A 21,921-nucleotide genomic window follows, 5' to 3' on the forward strand; every position below is an offset into this window, starting at 1 on the left:
GAACATACGAAAAAGTAAAATCCTTTGAAATCATCAATTTTAGTATTTAAGCCAATGTGTTCCATATTTCAATTGGGGGTGGAGGGGAATGGGTTGGTTAGCTCAGTGGTTGGTGAGCCTGCCTTCAGCCACTTGTTTCATCAGGGCGCTCACTGAAGATCCAGAGTTTGATTCCCATCAGCAGCAGTGGTGAAATTAGGATGCAATGCTACATTGCGAATGCATGCTGCATAACACCCTCTGTCAGCCAGATACCGGCATTGTCCTCCAGGTCTTACTACATCACTTAAATACCATGGTGGTGTTGGTTCTCCTACATTAAATCTGGACGTCGTGAGATCAGTGAAATATTCTGGAAAGCCACATTCAAACCCAACTCACTCACTCCCTCACTTTATTTTCAATAATTTGGAAAAATCTTATGAAATAATATCCTTTGAAATAATCAAATCAGGTAATTTTGAGAAGTCAAATAAAGTGAGTTAAAATTGGAAACTTCATGCACATGTGCTCTTTAACCCATCAGGCAATAAACCTATATGTAGTCATGCCACACTGCTTTGCATATATGTATGTGGACATCCAACCTGGTGTGTGAGACTTACAATAGATTATCTTTCTATGTCATTTCAGAAACAAAGACAAATTTCAATTATAACTTTTATTACTTCACAAGAAATATCAACAGAAGAGTCCTTCACATACCAGTAAGCACTCATTACAATCCTTACTCAATCCTCACTTTCATTCATACACTAACTCTGTAACAAAAAATCTGACTTAAAATATACATTGAAGAAGAGTTCTATTTCGCCTAATGAAACCATCAATACATTTCATGTACATAATACATGCTCAAACAAAAGTAGATGAGGTACAAATTCGTCCATGTGATTGTGTTTATAATTCACATTTAATTGTGGCAGAACATCTGTTACAAAAAGGGTAGTTGGAGACACATGCAGAAAACTAAATGTGGAAATGTTTTTGGCCTTTGTTAAATACAGAGGACAAATACATGAACAAACATTCACAACCATTCATTCACTCACACATGAACACTATTGTTGCATCATAAAGAATTCATTGATCTTTAAATATTTTGTATTACTATTGCATGCAATGTATTCTCAAACAATTCTACCTTATTTTTATTTGAATAATATAATTAAAATAACAGAAAAATATTATCTGTTTTGACCCAGTAGAAGAAAATGATACCAAGTGAATAAATTCATGACAACTCTGTAAAATATATCACAAGCAAACAATCTAATAACTTCAAAGGACATACATGTAACAAAGTCAACTTTACACAGAATAAACCCATATAGTATAAATATGTTCAGGCCAATGTGATGTCCAATATCAGTTAATGGCAATGTATATTGAAGCCCCTGTAGTCAAGAAAATACCTCTACGTGACAATCATGTTTTGGTAAATTGATTCATTAAAACCAGATACAATGTTTTCAAGTTCTATAGACTTAGATATGGACACCAACCTGCAAAAACATGTTACAATCTGAGTGCAAGAACTATATATGCAAGATTTGATGTTGAACTTCCAGTGTTTTACTAACATTTACTAACTTTTTTAAGAACAGGTTTACTCAATTGTAAGTATTAATCAATGATGACATCAGCCAAAAGTATTGATAATAACCAGAAAATGGTTACTGCTATGCTTTTCAAATGAACAAACTGATGATCATATGATGATCAAATCACACCTTTTAGGAAATTTACATCTAAATATATTTTAGCAAAGTTTATTTTGACATTCAATGTAAACTGCTAATGTTATTAAACAAACACTGATAACAAGAGTCATGAGAATATGACACATCCCCCTGCAGCCTCACAATATATCACCAATCTCATAAATAAGTATAAAAAATAAAAAGTTATAAAAAATTGTCTATATTCAAACATATCCAAAGTCACATCAACAATATCTGACTGATTATTTTCCAATTTGTTTTGAAGATATCATTAATATTCTTTCTTCTTTTAAAGAAATTCAACTCAACTGAATGTAACTCAAACTTTATTCCAGAAAAAGTAACAACTTGAAACCTTAAAACATTGTTCAGTAGCAAAAGACAATTGTCCACTATCTGATTAATCATTCTGCATGTTTCATGAAAACATGTCTCAATGAACAAACTGATGATCATATGATGATCAAATCACACCTTTTAGGAAATTTACATCTAAATATATTTTAGCAAAGTTTATTTTGACATTCAATGTAAACTGCTAATGTTATTAAACAAACACTGATAACAAGAGTCATGAGAATATGACACATCCCCCTGCAGCCTCACAATATATCACCAATCTCATAAATAAGTATAAAAAATAAAAAGTTATAAAAAATTGTCTATATTCAAACATATCCAAAGTCACATCAACAATATCTGACTGATTATTTTCCAATTTGTTTTGAAGATATCATTAATATTCTTTCTTCTTTTAAAGAAATTCAACTCAACTGAATGTAACTCAAACTTTATTCCAGAAAAAGTAACAACTTGAAACCTTAAAACATTGTTCAGTAGCAAAAGACAATTGTCCACTATCTGATTAATCATTCTGCATGTTTCATGAAAACATGTCTCATAATTCTTAAATTTTGATCTTGAACAACACCCCACTCCATCTAAATCCAAGTTCAAATTGTTTCAATGTCAACAGACAGACTTTCAATAAATCCAGAAATAGCTAAAAGCACAAGTTTACTGCTATAATGATACACATGCCTTTTCTTTATGATCAGGTTAGTTACAAGGAGAACTGTTAAGATCTGTTTCTATAGTATACCCCTATTCTTTTTTCGATTATTGATTCACCAAAACATGCTACATCAAATAGTTTGGACATTCATAAACATGGATAAGTTTAACACACACAATGATCTGCACTAACATGGTTTTACTATATTCAACTGAAATATACATCAATTGGAGGAGACTGAGGCATGTTCTATACACATATGTGAATGATTTGTTTGTTTGTTTGTTGTTTAACGCCACACTCAGCAATATTCCAGCTATATGATGGCGGTCTGTAAAATAATCAAGTCTGGACCAGACAATCCAGTGATTGACATCATGAGCATCGATCTACGCATTGGGGATCGATGACATGTATCAACCAAGTCAGCGAGCCTGACCACCCGATCCTGTTAGTCGCCTTTTACAACAAGCATAGTCGCCTTTTACGGCAAGGATAATTGCTGAAGACCTGTTCTACCCTGGAATCTTCACGGGTCCATATGTGAATGAAAGAAAGGTACAGAGAACAACCAAACCACATCAAGGCATCAATGAGTTGGCTGCATTCATTAAAACAGTAACCCTTTCAAAGGAGCATCATAATTATGCAATTAAAGCTCTTTTGAATGCAATTCTGTCCCTTGACACTCTGGGTTGATTGAAGAGTAGGTTCTCCCTGTCAGTTTCTCAGCAAGGAATATGATTACTTCCTTAATGGCCACATACCGATGCAGTGCCATGCAGCCCTGTAATAAATTAGAGCATATTTATAACCAGACTCAATTTTAAGAATAAAATAAATATCTCCAGTTCCAGTTTCATAAATGTAAGTTGTAACTGGTATAATTGGAAATCATTTACTTGCCAAAAATTCAAAGAATTAGTTTTTTACAATTACAATGAATATATTTATTTTCAGTAGCTTCACTAGTTACATTGTACTTGATTATTACTTTACAAGACTATTGTCTCATTCTTTGGTGTCTCCATTTTCACAATACTAAATGTTTTTCCAATGTGGGATATATTCTAACAAAATATGACTGAATTTCTGTTCCCTTTCACCAAATTGGTTCGTTTCTGTTTAGCATTCATTCCAGTGAGTGTTTAATAATAATGTATCTAACAACATTGTACCTATAACTATGTACCAGAAATCAAACAAGCAAACCTGTACACATAATACATACTATTATATTTCTGGAACATGTCTGCTTCAGATAATACAACCTAAAATTGTCAATAATGAAATGTAACAGACATGTTTGTTTTCCTAACTGAAGGAGACAAACACGTATAGAGGATATTTGACTTTTCCTGTCGAATACAGTGTTTATCTCGTCGTGAAGTTGACTAGTTTGTATTTTCATGAGTCGCGTAGCCGCAAGTGTAAAAATTAAACTTTTCAACTTCACGAGATGACATAAACACGGTATTCGACAGGAAAAGTCAAATGTTCTATTTATTCTATTCTTCCTTATTGCTGAATTTTATGAAAACCGGACCGATGACTCGCAAATTCAGTACATTCACTGTGTCAGTCGTCTTGTTGCCTGGTGATACACATTAAGTCATCAGATTGTTTACATTTTTATTTTGATATCTAACTCAGTGTAGATGCAGGTTTTATTTTAACCGATAAATGCAGTATTTCACCGATAGAAATAGAATAATAAATTGTATTTTCTGTGCTTACTGTGTGTACTCCATTGGAAGTTCCGGCACAGTAAAGATCTGAGTCACTGGCTTAGTGTAAGGGCGACTGAAAGGAATCAAAGGTGGTCAGTGACATTAATGTGAAATTTAGACCATGAGCAATTTTCAATGTATCAATTTCATCTGTATGTCTAATCAAATGATTAGCTTCTTCTGTGTATATGCTTTAGATGTAAACTTTTCCTAATCACATTTAACTACTGCTCTGTTCTCATTCAATTTGGTAAACACTGGTAAATATATGCTCAAAACAACATGCATAAAACTGTGAATTTACACTGATTTTAAATTTGTGCCATTGGGGACTTTAGAAAAGAATCTACACTATTCACGATTATTCTTACCGTTTATCTCTCACTAGACGGCGTGTCAAGGATTGCCCGAGCCACTGAAGTATGTGCCCATACATCTGCAATTTGTTTTGCCATGTATAAAGTACAATTCACTGAGCAACTGATATCATCAACTATTTGCCATTTTTTCCCCCAAACATTTTACTTTAATCTTCATGAACACTTATAGTTTACCTATATGCAGAAAAGTGTATGTCAGAAACAAAAGAACTTGTACATTGTGTTTATTGCATAAGATGATGATTACTATCACAACATAAGAATTGTTACAGTCATGGGATTGAAACTTTTTCAACAATGAAATTTTGGAAATTTTCTCTACTAAATTGTCGACTTAGGACTTAATTGTGAACATTATCATTCTCATACTTTAATGAAATTTAGCTGTACATATGAATTCATTTTCTTACTTCAGCAGACACAAAATCTGACCCAAATCCAGCCTTGACTTCATGGTAGGGATACTTGGTAACAAACCAGTTGTGTCTCTCACCACGTCCTTGTCCCCACTGTAAAGACAAAAGTGCCTCAAGAATGCCACATTCATTTTATATTGACTGTTGTGTGATGTTGGTGTATATGTGACTGCTAACTTTCAATGTGATATACAGGAATATCAACAACAGTGTTATATAAAAGGAAAGGATACATACATTGAATTGGTTTATTTTGGCCAGATGTGATGTGCATTTTTAGGACTTCAGATCATTCTCCATGCCCATGTACTTTATAGAGTATATTACCTGAACTTACCCTCTTAATGTAACTGCAAACTTCTGATTTCTGTGAAGAAAAGTCAAACAGTCAATTCATTAGACAGTTTCCGCTTTAACTGTTTCAATTTCAACAAGCATATAGTCGACGAAGTCATCTATATTCCCTGCCAACCTTAACATGTAATGGTCCAAAACCAGGTAAACTAACCCAACATTTCTTTAAGCCCAAGTTCAAAGAGCTGCCATGAAAACCTTAAAATAAAGCGTTCTAAAATTGTTGAATAGCAAAAGGCACCAGTTCAGCATGTGTTTGATTCAAAATACTAAATGGTTTAGCAGTTATTTTCTGGAAATGAACCCTACCCTCATAGAACCTAAGTCCAACTTGTTGCCATAAAAATGTTAAAAAAAAAAAACATTCAAAAATTTCTAAATATTAAAAGGCACCATTTCAGAATGTGCCTGGTAGACATGCTAAGTTTTGTTAGAAAGTATTAAACGTTTTTTCAGTTATACTCCGCGAACCAACCCCACCCTCATATTAATGTTAAGTCCAACTTGTTGCCATGGAAACTAAAAAAAAATCAAAATTTATAAAGTCCTAAAACTAAAACAACAACTATTCACTCAGCCTGTCCATGATAGCAAAGACAAGGTACTGCAGGGTAGGAAACAGGGGGATCTGAGTTGAACTCATTAAGAAAGTCTAGCTGGCAGCTGAGTGTAGTTGGGAAGTCTGGATAGTGTTATGACAAATCAAACATAATTAATGTCAGAGATATGTATAATTAAGTTTAAGCATAAGATGTAGTCTGGCTGCAGAAACCATAACTCTGTGATGTTGCACCCTATAATTACTACCCCAATATGTGCAGCTGGTATGCGGATTCCGCAGCTAGATGTTCTACGGTTTCCGCAGCTAGTTGTACTACGGTTTCCACAGCTAGATGTACTATGTTTTTTGCAGCTAGATGTACTATGTTTTTTGCAGCTAGATGTACTATGGTTTCCGCAGCTAGATGTACTACGGTTTCCACACCTAGATGTACTACAATTTCCGCAGCTAGATGTACTATGTTTTTTGCAGCTAGATGTACTATGTTTTTTGCAGCTAGATGTACTACGGTTTCCGCAGCTAGATGTACTACAGTTTACGCAGCTAGATGTACTATGTTTTTTGCAGCTAGATGTACTATGTTTTTTGCAGCTAGATGTACTATGTTTTTTGCAGCTAGATGTACTATGGTTTCCGCAGCTAGATGTACTATGGTTTCTGCAGATACATGTGCAATGGTAATACATGGTAATATCTCACCTTGTTTTCAAAGAAATCAGCTGTGACTCGAAGGGAACCTGAATAGTAAATTAAAGTAATTTTAGTATTAACATGATTAATCCGTATTGAAGTGACAATCAGTGGTGAAAGTGGGAGTGTGGACGCTCCCAAAGTAGAATTTCTTTTAATCATTCCCACACCAACACTGAGTTTGGAACCATGATAAAAACCACTGAAACAGAGAGAAAAATGGTTGAACTTTGATATAAGAGAATGCTTGGTTACTTGAAAATTGTCTTTGAAGCTGGCCAATTTTGGCCTTTTCAGGCTAATTTTGTATCACATTTTCTCTTCAAAAGACTAATCTAGTCACATAATTGGCATAATTTTATGTTTTCAATGCAACCAGATGACATTTGCTTGGTTGTCCATCATGTTTCTGTAAATACCTGCAGAAATCACAAAGATTGGGGTTTACAGGCAAAAATTTGAACTGGGAGTGTGGACCAGGAGGCTCCCAATTTGGGGAGCCTAGGTGTCAAGTCTCAAGGGTCGGCTGAGAAAGCCCACGTGACAACTATTTTCATAACGTCTACGGTTCCTGAAAAATCCATTGAGTGATAGATAACAATGATCAATCAATCAACGTATTATCAGTTAACCCTTTGAACAAAGTATGTTGTTTTTACATCGGCACTTCACGCCATAGTATGAGTGTATTCCCTTTGTTTTAGTAAACCTAGACATGTAAACACTCACTTTTGACATATCCACTGTGCAAGATAAAAGTGATTAATCAATCAACATATTTTCTGTTAATCCTTTGATGACTAGGAACGATCCGTTGATTTACAAAAAAAAGTAAATCAACTGATCATTCACCTCTTGCTGGTCTGATATATGCATATTACATAACACACATTTCACCTCACTTCAAACCTGGATTTAGATTGAATAATTACCACAGACACAATAAATGCCAAATGGGAACCTTTGTCAGGTAATCTAAGTGATGCTACCACTAATTGTACCTGTAATAAATTCATTAACTGAGCATCAAGGGAATGACGACAAATACACAAGTGTAGGGTTATACGAGAAAACGTGGATGACAACAAGGGAGTAGCAATCGTATTATCGACGCAATCTGAAATCTGAGAATGCTTTCACTGCATGGATACCTTTTTTTATTATTAAACTATAACCATCTGGGGTATTTCCAAATGACGACATCCGATGAGCTCCGCCGTTCTTTTTGTCTGTTTGTTTAGGCTGAAGAAATTAATTAACATGCGCCCTTTGTCGAAATCTTTATAGATCACAGTTAACCAATCAGTGTTTATGCAAAAATGCGTAAAACAAATATTGCCTCCAGTCTCCAAGTTTATTTGCTGTCCTTGCAGACGGTAGACCAGTCTCTGGTCACGCTCAGTTGCGTTGCGTATCATCCGGGTACTCACAGGGGAAAAAACAATAACAAAGGCAACAACCAGTCCGGGGAATTGTGTTAGATCAGTGCCCCTTTAAATGTAGTTCACTGTAACAATATTCATTGTTAAAAAATATACAATATTCAGCCATAAGGCCTATGAGACACCTAAGACAATAATATTTAGATGCACTTCATAAGCATACTCATTGGGAAAATAAAATAAAAGCACATAAAACATAGGTGTCATTTTCCCGTGGTTTCAACACTAAAGTGTTCTCATTTTGGTTTTAATAAAAGAATGTTAGATTATGAATACAAAATGCCATTTAGAAAGTGGTCAAATGTAACTAATGTTATATTTGGGATAACACTTTCTGAGTAAAGTACAGATTCTAGTACTTTTAGTACTTTTGGGGGGTTGAGTCCCGTGCAGGATTCGAACCCACACCTGCCAGGGTGAGGCACCTAATCGCCAGCACACAAAGTCAGCCACTCAGCCACCGAGGCTTCCACAAAAATGAAAGTCCGACAACTTACTAGAATCTGTACTTTACTAAGAAAGTGTTATCCCAAATATAACATTAGTTACAATGTTAGATTAGCTAGGTATATGATCTTGAATGTGATGTCCTGATGGAAAAACAAATGTTTAATTAAACACATATTTTCTTTTCATTGAGAATATTATGCCTAATTGATAAAGCTTGAATATTTGATACTTATAAAGAAATTTACAGTGCTTGATCTCTGTGAACTGGCACAAATGAAATAACTTTCTGGTCACCCCTTGTCAGAGGCCATTAAACACTTTACAGGGGTAGAAACTAACAGTTTTAGTCCACTAGTCCTTGATAACAAGTAGCAAAAGCCATATAAACGGCAAATTTCTACTAGTCCTTATGATACCTTAACCATTGGGCAGTTTGGCAAGAACTACAGGACTAGTGCCAATTTCTAACGCTGCTTTATGTCAATTATCTCTCACTCATAATCATTAAAATCAGGGTATTTCAGCATATCAAAACTTGGGTGTTTGAAAATTTAATCTTATTATATGCAAAGTAGTTAAATACTGTGTTTTCTCAGACAAAAAGTGATATTTTCACTGCAGTGAAATATAATTTTTCTCGTCACTGCACTGAATTCAATTGTGTGATATCACTGCTATACAGCAAGTACAATGGCATGATGACACCGAAACAATCACATGACATCACTTGAACAATTTCGTGATGTCACTGACAATGATAAGACGTTGCAACAAGATGCGATGTTGGGAAAATTTGTACTGTGATCAGCACATTTGAATGTGTAATTTTCATAAAAATAGCATATAATATAAAGGACATTGCGAAACTTGAAATATCCTCTATTATTGTCAGAATCATAAGAAGAAGCTGTACACCAATTCTGAAGGCAATGACTGGTTAATGACAAAGTAATTTGAAAAAACTATTATTTCTTCTACAAGCATAGCTAAAAGCTGGTGTCATAGCAGCCATACTGAATTTTGTTTTAAGGCATACTATATTTTTAAAGTGGAAAGCCCACATCCTTTTAGAAAAGATATAATAAATACAATCCCTGATAAACCAAGATGATTTCCAGAAAGAAAAAAAGCTTGACATGACCATTAACAAATTTTAAACTGGTAGACATCATTAATGACCAAGAATCTAGCCAAACTGCAATTCTTTTTCAAACAACCATGAGCGTTGCCTTCCCATTTTGCCTACTGGTTAAACAAACACACGATACAGTTGAGTAAATGCTAATTACCACCGGTCACCCCTCCTGACTAAGTTAGTTAACATGTCTAAAGGTAGACAGATTAGGAATAGAATCATTGACAAATGTAGGTTCTCACTTGTACGTACATGTATAAACATGCATAAAGAAATGCAAGAATACATGTAATGCAGGAGTACAATCAATATATTTCTATGTAGCTTCAAATGAATGTACATGTATGTAATTTCCACACACCATTTTAATGATGCCATTATGTTTTTTATGAATCATTTGCCTATGACCGGATGTTGTATTTTTAGTAACCCATTATGTATAGTTTGTTTGTTTGTGCCATAATAACAAAATAAGTTTCTTTTTCTTCTGATAATTTTTATGCTCATCATCATAAATGGTTTGTTTCCAGCTTTACAACAACATATTTCACTGATGGTATTATTATTATTATTTTTTATGCTAAGAGAACATAATTACAAATGTACTAAGTTGTGTGCATTTTACCTACATAACTTGTTTTTATACATTTTCATAATGTGTTACCTTCAAAATGTTCACAACACTACATAAAATGTAATCATGAAGACACGACCTTGTTTCATGATGTTATCAGTAGGAGACCATTTCTCTATAAATTGTCATTGTGTCAGTGAAGTGAATGTTTAACATTTTATTTTCACAATATTCCATGTAAGTGGTCTTATTCTACTTTCTAGACCAGTTCATTTTCACATGGGTAAGCTAAGTTTATTACATATTTGTCAGTAGGCATAATGGCAGTGAAACCCATCAACATCCTGCTATGACCAACATATTGATTTTTTTCAAAATCAAAATCCATCTTTGTTGTGGAGAAACATATCATAACTGTACTTTCAAACTCTGGAATTTTGAAAGTTAGTAGATTTTGAGAAGATAAGTGTGGCGAGATAAGTGTCTAGCTGAAATATAAAGAGGATAGTTTCAAAACCTTACTTTGTTGGTGCCAGACCCATAGGAACAGACGATGGCCTAATCCCCATAACAAAAGCTCACTTTAATGTTGTCAAGGTGAGCTTAAAATGCAATGAAATCATACTTTATTCGATGTTCTACTGAAATGAAAGTGATACTTAAACTTTGTACTGCCAGTATTAGCATAATTTTTTCACAAATGAAGAAGCCATATTCAAAGAATATCTTTCTATCACTTATCTGTCTCTTCACTGTAGGATACAAGATGTTCTCAGATGTGGATGTTGTTGCTCCTGAATTACATATTGAAGATGTCATGACGTTTAATACAGCACTTAACCAGCTGTAATATTGGAACATGATTCAATTCAACACATGTCCAACCACTACAACATGGAGAACTTCTGCATTACTATCGGGAAGCTTCTGAATGTGGACAAATCTGTTCCATCAACATGAGGAAACCTGAAATGACAAAAATAAAGTATGTGATGCAGGACCAAATTAGCTAAAATCCCAAAAATTGATGATTCCAATGGATTTTCTTTTCTTTTTTAATACATACTCCTCACTTCAATACACATAACCAGACAAAACTGCAACATTTCAGATTGAATTTTTAAATTTTGCCTAAATTTTAAAGATTTCTTCCAAATTACTGAAACTGGACCAAATTGGGGAAAGTCCTATAAACTGATGATTTCCAAGAATATAATTTTCTCTTCTTTTATATGTATACTTTGCCTAAATACACATAACCAGACTTAATGGCAACATCCCAGAATGAATTTTTAAATTTTGACTGTATTTTGAAGATTTTTTCACAGTACTGAAATTGGACCAAATTGGCTAAAGTCCCATAAACAGATGATTTCCAAGAATATAATTTTCTCTTCTTTTATATGTATACCTTGCCTAAATACACATAACCAGACTTAATGGCAACATCCCAGAATGAATTTTTAAATTTGGACTAAATTTTGAAGATTTTTTCACAGTACTGAAATTGGACCAAATTGGCTAAAGTCCCGTAAACTGATGATTTCCAAGAATATATTTTTCTCTTCTTTTATATGTATATCTTGCCTAAATACACATAACCAGACTTAATGGCAACATTCCAGAATGAATTTTTAAATTTTGACTGAATTTTACAGATTTTTTCACAGTACTGAAATTGGACCAAATTGGCGAAAGTCCCACAAACAGATGATTTCCAAGAATATATTTTTCTCTTCTTTTATATGTATACCTTGCCTAAATACACACAACCAGACTAAATGGCAACATCCCAGATTGCATTTTCAAATTTTGACTGAATTTTACAGATTTTTTCACAGTACTGAAATTGGACCAAATTGGCTAAAGTCCCATAAACAGATGATTTCCAAGAATATATATTTCTCTTCTTTTATATGTATACCTTGCCTAAATACACATAACCAGACTTAATGGCAACATCCCAGAATGAATTTTTAAATTTTGACTGAATTTTGAAGATTTTTTCACGGTACTGAAATTGGACCAAATTGGCTAAAGTCCCATAAACTGATGATTTCCAAAAATATATATTTCTCTTCTTTTATATGTATATCTTGCCTAAATACACATAACCAGACTTAATGGCAACATACCAGAATGAATTTTTAAATTTGGACTGAATTTTGAAGATTTGTTCACAGTATTGAAATTGGACCAAATTGGCTAAAGTCCCATAAACTGATCATTTCCAAGAATATATATTTCTCTTCTTTTATATGTATACCTTGCCTAAATACACATAACCTGACTAAACGGCAACATCCCAGAATGAATTTTCAAATTTTGACTGAATTTTACAGGTTTTTTCACAGTACTGAAATTGGACCAAATTGGCTAAAGTCCCATAAACTGATGATTTCCAAGAATATATTTTTCTCTTCTTTTATATGTATACCTTGCCTAAATACACATAACCTGACTTAATGGCAACATCCCAGAATGAATTTTTAAGTTTGGACTGAATTTTACAGATTGATTCCAAATTACTGAAACTGGACCAAATTGGCTAAAGTCCAATAATGAGGTGATTTCAATGGATATAATTTTTATTCTTTTTTTTTCTATTTGTTTCTTGCCTTAAAATACATTGTAAGACTAAACTGCTCCATCAAAAAATGAAATTTCAATTTTTAACTGAATTTTGAAGATTTTTTCACAGTAATGAAATTGGACCAAATTGGCTAAAGTCCCATAAACTGATGATTTCAAAGGATATAATATTTTCTTCTTTTATGTTTATACCTTGCCTAAATACACATAACCAGACTAAACGGCAACATCCCAGATTGCATTTTCAAATTTTGACTGAATTTTAGAGATTTTTTCACAGTACTGAAATTGGACCAAAGTTGCTAAAGTCCCATAAACTGATGATTTCAAAGGATATAATTTTCTCTTCTTTTATGTTTATACCTTGCCTAAATACACATAACCAGACTAAACGGCAACATCCCAGAATGAATTTTCTGCATTACTGTGGGGAAACTTCTGAATGCGGACGAATCTGTTCTATTCACATGGAGAAACCTGAAATGAAAAAAATAAAGTATGTGATGCTAAAATCCCATAAATTGATGAGTCCAATGGATATTTTGTCTTTTTTAATACATACCCCTCGCTTAAATACACATCATCAGACAGAACTGCAACATTTGAACTTGAATTTTTAAATTTTGACTGAATTTTAAAGATATTTTCCAAATTACTGAAACTGGACCAAATTGGCTAAAGTCCCATAAACTGAATAGTTCAAGGGATATTATTTTTCCTTTTTTCCTATTCATTCGTTGCCTTAAAACACATCATGAGACATAACAGCTACATCACAGATTGAATTATCAAATTGGGACTGAATTTAAAAATATTTCCCAAATTTCTGAAATTGGATCAAATTGTCTAAAGTCCCATTAATTGGTGATATTAGGATATTATTTTTCCTTCTTTTATATATCCGTGCCTAAATACACATCACCAGACAAAACAGCAACATCCGAGATTGAATTTTTAAATTTTGACTGAATTTTAAAAAGTGGACCAAATTGGCTCAAGTCCAATAATGAGATGATTTATAAAGGATATTATTTTTCTTTTTGCTACTTGCCTTAAAATACACCATCAGGCTAAACTGCTCCATCCTAAAATGAAATTTCAGATTTTGACTTCATTTTACAGGTTTTTCTAAAGTACTTGCTATTATATTGTTAAATATTGAATGATAGAAACGTTTTTTAAACTGAATGACGGTATATTTTTGTATTGTCACATCATTTATTTCATCAAGAAAAAAATTGAATCAATAAACGTAAGATCATTTTCAGCAGGTTGTGCTCAGTGATGATGAGTGGGGCTTGCAAAAAAAAGCTGCTTTTTGAAAAAATAATTGTAACAGCGGTACTCGTCTCAAAGATAAGGGAGTACTTGTTGGGTTAGAAGGGATTTATTTTCAATGGGCGTAGAGTGAGAACTTCACGATAGTCCGGATCTGCCCTAAAACATACATAATTTGATATAAATATCATGGGTATGGACAGTATAAAGGCACAAGATAACAACAATAATAATAATACATTTAGATCTATAGTTACTTACTTTTGGCATATATATTGGAACAAATCCTTCCAGATAAAACAAAGTACAGTCTATACATAGTTAATCATGCATACCTTGTCTCAGGGACGCAGGCTGGAACCTCCTTTATTGATGTACAGTGAATAGCCCTGCACAAATGAGTATACTACATATAGATATATTACATATCCACCGTTACACTAGTGTGTATGAAATACAAGCAAAATAAATTCTACAAAAGACTATACATATACATGTATCACTTCTAACCAGTTTATATCTATTTTATAAAATGTACACTTGGCTATTACCTCAGTCAAATACACAGTTAGGGTAAAAGGTAAAATAAATTCCTACGTGCACAAAATAAGTCAACAGCACAATATGTCTACTGAACAGTAAACAGACACATGTCTAATGTCACACAAAAACATTGTTATTAACTCTGAACAGACAAGCTATGTTAGATCTACGTAGCTGAGGAAAATGACAATAGGACATTTCTTGGAAAATCTCTGATGTTTAGAATTTTCAATAGGACATTCCCATAGACTGCTGTATAATTTCTACAAAATCAATGGGACATTTGTGACAATGGGTAGGCAAATATCCTAAATATTGGACGATCTGTATCACTGGTAACGTTACTTGAAGGCTTGTTGCAAGCGAGATTTCGTACAGTTCAAACCTCGTGACACTGAAAGGGCCTTGATCTAATCAGTGTGTGAGGACGCCTGGCGTGCTAAATAAGAAACAGACCTTTACTATCTGGTCATAAGTTTACAACATTCACAGGCTTCGTAGGACAGGTTAAAATCAAACAATGCGCTATTGAAAAAGCATAAACAAATATAGATCTACTACCTTATGCCAGACGGCTCCTTCGCATTATCAAGGGAGGTAACTCTTAATACGTTTTGCTGCCCACTATCAATGTTCTCTTTGCGACACATGAATGGTTTCATAGCTGGGTAATACTTTAGAATGTTGGAACATCATTGGCCCAACATTGTTGTATATTTGTAAGAGTCTGATATCGCAAATAAAATTTATTCTACAATATTAACACGTAATTTCCATTTTTTTTCTTTGTTCGTCGAAAAACTTCTCACAGTTTTGTATCAACTGGTAAAGTGGCCCGCAGAAAGTGGGTTGAAATAAAATTGTGGATCGGTTAGTCAAAATGGGCCTAGTCAAAACGGGCCGTTACAAACGTCCGTATTCCCCATCTGCATAGGGCGACAGATCCATAACGAGATACCTGTATTTTTTCCTACTCACAGCATCTTGGAAGGAATCCGAAAAATATTTCGCTTGACCCGGAAATATTTGTGAAGCTAAAATGTTGTATTCGTGTGCCGAACGTGGGTTGGACAACAGCACGAAGTAATGAGTGTTTAAAGACATGGTTCTGTTACACTCTCCTTTGGGATAGGCCGATTGCTGTATGTTTATGACGGAAATCCCGAGGTGTTGGGATAAAGTACTGTAGAGACGTAAGAATAACTGATTTTTACACACTTGCTCCATATAATCATTGACGACCAGCAAACAGTTCTTGTCAGACTCCAAAGAATACGATTTTAGTTCATCTTCTGTTGGTAGAGAATCCCGAAATCGAATGTTGTTGTTGACAGATCTCTCCATGTCACTGTACACATCTTGCCAAACAGCGTAACAGTAAATAATGAGGTTTGGTGCTGGGTCGAACATGCTATTGACTTCTTTTAGCAGTTGTGCAACCCAAAATGTTTTACCGCTCGATGACCCGCCAACCACTGATATGGTAGTAGGGGTTTGAAAAGGCAACAGACATTTCAATTCTTCTTCCATGGTGATGATATGTCTTGGTCACTCTTTACCATAGAACTGTTTTTGATAGGCTACTCACACAGGTATTTATACACAACATGACACAATGAGGACTAAAACTGATGTTTTATTGACTTCTACCACAGCATATAGACATGAAACAAAGCATTTCACTAACTACATTCCCATTTCATATGATTATCTTGTACAAGACTCATGAATATGGCGTGAACACGAATCTGTACAATATCTAAAATGGCGACAAACAAATGCGGAAACGTATTCATCGTTGATTAAATGATCATTTGTATCGAACTGCTGTACAATATCATCCATGCGTAAATTGGATTTGAATTTACATAACAGATAATACAATGTAAACAATCCGCATGTATCAGAATTTGAAGATTGTAATTGCTTACTAATCTCAGACTTCAAATAGTGATCGAATACTTTATCCACGGGTCGTTCTGATAAAGAATCGAACATTTCTGCTTTATTTCCTTTGAAATACATGGCGATCCAGTGACGACCTTCTCGTGTGCTAGTCTCTGTGTTGACAATGAGTCCCATACCCTTGGCACGCTGGCTAGGTGTCAGAGTGGGCAAAGTATCTTTGGCAAAAACACCTATGACATGAGATTGTAAACATGGACGACTTAAAATTAAACGGGTTGCCTGTATAGCTGCCATTTAGACTCGAACTGTCCACCAATCCGATGACGTATCTGTTGGCCACGGGGTTAGAGACGTTGTCTATGCAGTGAGTCTGCTGCGTGGTGGGGATGCTGGTGACCTTGACCTCATTTTTCGTATACGGGTATAGAGCGTTCGTCTTTTGGAACAGCGTGTTGTGAGCCAAGATCAGGGCGGGGTTGACTTTGACTTTGCACACCTGCAGGTAGGCATCCAAGATCTGAACTTTGAATTCGTGCTCGGTCACGCTGCTTATCAAGCAGAATTTAGGATTCGATCTGTACATCTTCAATGTCAGGTCCACCTCATTCAGCAGGTACCGGTTCATGTCGATGATATCTTCGTAGATGGGTCCCGACATGGTCAGTACTTGCTGTCCGCTATGTAGGAGGCTGTCGATGACATTCCGCCGTTGATGGATCCAGTGACGTCGCTGCTCTCCAGGTCGGAGTTTTGTTCGGCTACGTCCTTGTAGAACAGCTGAGCTGTCAACTGAGTGGTCTTTGTCTCGGCTCCGTACTCCAACAGGGTCTTCATCATACTTTTGTAAGCGTAATGGTTGTTGGTGGAAGACACCAGCTGATTCTGCAGGTAGACCGTCACTTGAGAAAAGAGAGACTGCAAAAACAGGTTCACGGGGGCCACGTTTTCCTCATTCGCCAATGCCGTACCGTCCGTTTGAGTGACTTTGACATTGAGGTGCAGACGGGTGCGCTTTAGATCGACGTAGTCGCCTCCGGAATTGGACAAGTGAAATTCCAAAGGCGTGGAATCGTTGATTTGGCTCAGAGGACGCACGTTGACGAAGTAATGTTTCTGAACGCTGGTTTGATAGGGATGCAGAGTGAAGAGATTTAACGATTCGGGAACCAGTTCATCGAATTCTTTGTCGTTCAACAGGGCCATGATTTAACTAAAGATGTCGTTTTCTTTCACTGGGGTACACTTGAGCACTTTAGCCATCTTGGAAGGTGCGTTGATGTTGTCAGTCCGACGTATCTTTTTGGTTGTGACGCACTTAGATCCCGCCTTGCGTTTTAAAGCCTTTTCTCTTTTGCCATGTGCTTCTGCTCTCTCTACTTCACTTTGGGATTCGGATGTCATTTGGAGAGTGACCTTAGTTGGAGGATCTGCCTTTTGTTGCTGTGTTGCCTGTCGATGAACTGGAATCACCATCCTTTGCATCTTCCCATTAACCAGTCTGGAGGATGACCTTGTCGCGTGTTTGTCAAAGTAATGTTTAAACTTGGCGTAGTCGGGGAAATACAATGGGCGCGAAGAATCCATGTTTACTCCACAAAAGGATAACGTCTTTAGTGAAGTGTGGCGTAGGTCTCCTCCGTTTAGAATGACGGTGTAGAGATACTCCCCGACTTTAAATACAGCTCAATATTTTCGGTTTCTTTTAATTTGACACGAATGGTAAATTCACTACCAAACGTATAGGTAGGCCCCTGTCTCAGATCGATGCGTCTCAATAAGGCCAGTTGAGTTTCCCCTACCAACGAGCTGTCACATAAGTTACATTACACGTCCACGTAGGGGTCACCACTGGGGATTTTTTTCGGATCCAGCTTTCCAAAATTGAGCTAGACTAAAGACACCACCCAGAATCCGTCAAGGACTAACCTTTGATTTAATTTGACTCGAAAATCATAGGGTGAATTCTCAGGAAAGGAGGTTGTTTTGGAGTCTGAGCTTTTGAGAAAAATGTACTTTTCCATCAACAGAGGTCTTTCAGTTCGCTCTCTTCTATGTAGGAATCAAAGGATCTGGGCCACCCTAGCCAACGCACTAGAACATGGGTCTTGCCTTTCACCTTTTTTCTTTTCAGAATTTTGTCGACTTGCCACAGCACATCACCCTCTTTCTCGACCTTCTGTAGTTCGTTCGCGTAAAAGCTACCTATCAAGGGTTCGTCGTGGAAATCTTTCAGCTTGTACTGAGGGAACGTTTGCTTCTTGTAACGTTGAGCCACTTTAAACAGTTCTTCCGTCCACTTGAGATTGAGTTCCTTGGTGAAAGGTTTCCTGAGGTATGAGATGCCAACCAGGTCGCCCACTCAAGTATTTCTTGATGTTGGGTTTGACTTTTCTCAGAGGTTCCAGATAGAGGTAATCCCACACTTTCACTTCGTTGGTTTTATCGACGTCTGCAGGAGAGAGATGAGGCAGAGACGAATGAAGGGTGTAATTATAATTGGATACTAAATCCGCCAGAACGTCCAGATAACGTTTGGTGTTATTGTGGGTCATGTATCTGGTGATCAGTGATTTCATTGTTCTGTTAAAACGTTCAACGTAATTACTTTTGTTGTTTTCATTGCGAGCTATGGTGAGTTTTATCTTTTGTTTTTCTAAAAACGTCTTGAACGCCCCCTTAAATTCGCTTCCGCCATCTACTCTCACCTTTCCGGGACGTCGCTGTTCGAGGATTTGTTTGAAAGCTTTCAAGACGGTTTCGGGTTTCTTATTGTCTAACGGAAGGGCGAATGCAAAGCGGCTCAATATGTCGATGGCCACAAGCAAGTATCTCACACCATCGTTCCTCTTCGTAAACCTAGACAGGTCGGCCAAATCCACGTCAAACATTTCGTCGATAGAATTCACTCATGACTTTCATTCGTTTGAAACGGTATCTGACGAGTTTGTGTAAACTGTAAGCATCTTGATTGTTGACAAACCGTCTGACACTGCTCGCTGGAACTTTCAATTGACCTTTTAACACCTTTTTGAGTTTACTCGGACCCAAAAACGCGCTCGGATTTCTGGGAGTGAAATAATAATCTTCCAGTACTTTGTCAGAAGTTATCTCTCGAGAGCTCATCGTCTAATGATAGAATATAATGGATGATGTTTCGTTTTATATCATTGTTGTTGTGCGTCTGTGTGTGTCTGTTCGCAGGTACCAGGCCGAAGCTCGCAGGTTTCACTGCATCACATAACCACATTGGTGATGCAGGCTTTTCCTCCTGCAGCCGTAAACCCTGCCGCCATGGTATAACGGAAAACAATTGTTGAAAACGGCATTAAACCCTAACTCACTCACTCACTCGCTCACTATGTGTGACTGAAGATGAAATACAAACAAAATACAAAATTTCAACATTGATTTTTATTATCAATATCATAATTAAAATAAACAAACAAAACATTCATTCAATAAGTCCCAAGAAAAAAACCATTTCACATTCTTTTGTCTAACTTTAACATTTTCTCGACGCGTTCTTTCAATCCCTCCTTCCATTGAGACGTTTTAAATTGAGAGTCAAGATAGTCCTTGCATCGATACGGGACCAAGTTAAAGTCCCTCACATCTCGAAAACTCGGGTCTTCTAGCAGGAGTTTTCTCCAGCTTTCGTACACCTCCCCATCGTCTACGTCGGATAATGTCATGTTAAAGTATTTCTCCACCAGTTGTTGTTCAGACATGTCGCAGATGTGGTCCCATTCACCTTCTGCATCGAACATGCACCCGAAACACAATTCAGTAGACAGTCGTTTGATCATCTTGGTGAGTTGAAGACAGTAGCATAAAGTCAACAAGTTTTCAACGAGTTTCATCTTCTCCGCCATGGCAACCTCGTCCGCGGAGAGTGCCCAGCAAGATTTTTTTATAATCACTCGCTTAGTGACGTTGAAATCGTCTCGAAACTTGCGCTTGGCGTTTTTCACGCATTCGTCACGATTTGGAACCATTCGTGAGATTGGTGAGTGACTGTCTCGTTTAGGGTGTGCGGCATTTTCATGACCTGCTTCCAGGAGTAAAATGTAGATTTGTCTTTTCTTCCCACTCTGTTAAAAAGATAGTATGAAGAGGTTCAGAAATTGACAATATCATGTTATAGCTCAGCAGCAGCAGCATTAAGATATTCTTTGTTCGCTGATTGTCTTGCAAGCATCAATTTCTCAAGAGTACTTATCAAAAAGCTATACCTATTGTAGTGATTACTAAAGAAAAATTAATTGAGTGAACTAAGAAAAAATGCACAAACCTTGCCGACATGGTACACAGTTTTTTACGAACACAACTTCTGTCTCTGAGGGTAGACGATGAAATGAGTGATATAGGCGTGATTTTGTTCATGTCTCTATTTTAGTATTTGAAATTCACTGGTTGATAGGATTTTATGTTTATCACGTGTTAAAAAAATAACAACCCACCTATGATGATTGGATGTGGTTATGTAAATATTTAAATTCAAAGAATCTCATTAGTTGATGACTAAGTGTATGTGTGTAAGTGTAATTTGATCTATTGGTTACATTCTATTCAAACTCTCTCATGATGAATATAAAAACATTCTGTTTTCTTCTCTCACGATAACATCAACAAAGAAAAGGCATACACGAATGAAAACACAAATAAATTTTATTTTAAGATTATATCACGAATCAATTTCTTGGATTATTACCATGAGAATTTGAACTATAAACATTAGTGACACTTGTGTCTTGGATTACAACAAAAAATTGGTGTTTTTTTAGTGTGACATCACTGTCTTCTCCGAGAGGATTAGCAGCAATCAGAATTATGCCCCTTCCTCATGAGCTAATCAGAATCATGTCTCTTGATGCAGAAACAGTAGTATGAGGTAAATGTGATAAAACACTGCAAACACGAAAACGTCGTTTTTTTCCGTATATGGTCATTGGACGGAAAAACGACTAAAAATTCATTAAAATTGATTAATTGGTCAGCGTCTAGAAAGTGTCCAGAAAAGGGTCGAGTTTTTCAAGCGTAAAATGGACGGAAAAACGATGCTTTTTGCTCCGCCTTGTACAACTGTTAACGGCCAATCAGATGGCGCTGGTCCCCAGACGCACGTGAT

The 21,921-nt window shown here is 35.9% G+C and overlaps 1 protein-coding gene and 1 long non-coding RNA gene across 4 annotated transcripts; both read right to left on the reverse strand.

Annotated features, from left to right (window-relative positions):
- Window positions 1-3,247: 3,247 nt before the first annotated feature.
- On the reverse strand, window positions 3,248-11,041 carry LOC125372733. Its single transcript, XM_048383223.1, has 7 exons — window positions 10,995-11,041; window positions 6,881-7,073; window positions 5,603-5,632; window positions 5,260-5,358; window positions 4,841-4,905; window positions 4,477-4,542; window positions 3,248-3,526 (listed from the first exon to the last, which is right to left on the reverse strand). Exons 1-7 carry the CDS (start codon window positions 11,039-11,041, stop codon window positions 3,484-3,486), a joined length of 543 nt encoding a protein of 180 aa, XP_048239180.1. The 3' UTR covers window positions 3,248-3,483.
- Window positions 11,042-11,209: 168 nt separating this feature from the next.
- LOC125372739 lies at window positions 11,210-15,575 on the reverse strand. 3 transcript variants are annotated; one of them, XR_007218220.1, is made up of 4 exons: window positions 15,447-15,575; window positions 14,678-14,731; window positions 13,490-13,541; window positions 11,210-11,438 (listed from the first exon to the last, which is right to left on the reverse strand). It is a non-coding gene; the product is annotated as an uncharacterized LOC125372739 (long non-coding RNA). The 3 variants fall into 3 exon arrangements; XR_007218219.1 differs by lacking the exon at window positions 11,210-11,438 and having other exon boundaries at window positions 13,466-13,541; XR_007218218.1 differs by lacking the exons at window positions 11,210-11,438; window positions 13,490-13,541 and adding an exon at window positions 14,443-14,501.
- Between the last annotated feature and the right edge of the window lie 6,346 nt (window positions 15,576-21,921).

The sequence above is a fragment of the Haliotis rufescens genome, unplaced genomic scaffold (assembly GCF_023055435.1).
Source record: "Haliotis rufescens isolate VD_foot unplaced genomic scaffold, xgHalRufe1.0.p SCAF_46, whole genome shotgun sequence".
Classification (NCBI taxonomy): domain Eukaryota; kingdom Metazoa; phylum Mollusca; class Gastropoda; order Lepetellida; family Haliotidae; genus Haliotis; species Haliotis rufescens.

Coding starts and splice junctions, on each gene's coding strand:
- LOC125372733 (XM_048383223.1), bottom strand. CDS start 11,041: ATGGGGATTAGGCCATCGTCTGTTCCTATGGGTCTGGCACCAACAAA. Junction 5,633..6,880: donor CTGATTTCTTTGAAAACAAG/GTGAGATATTAC, acceptor TTTTCTTCACAG/AAATCAGAAGTTTGCAGTTA. Junction 4,906..5,259: donor CAGATTTTGTGTCTGCTGAA/GTAAGAAAATGA, acceptor AACAAATTGCAG/ATGTATGGGCACATACTTCA.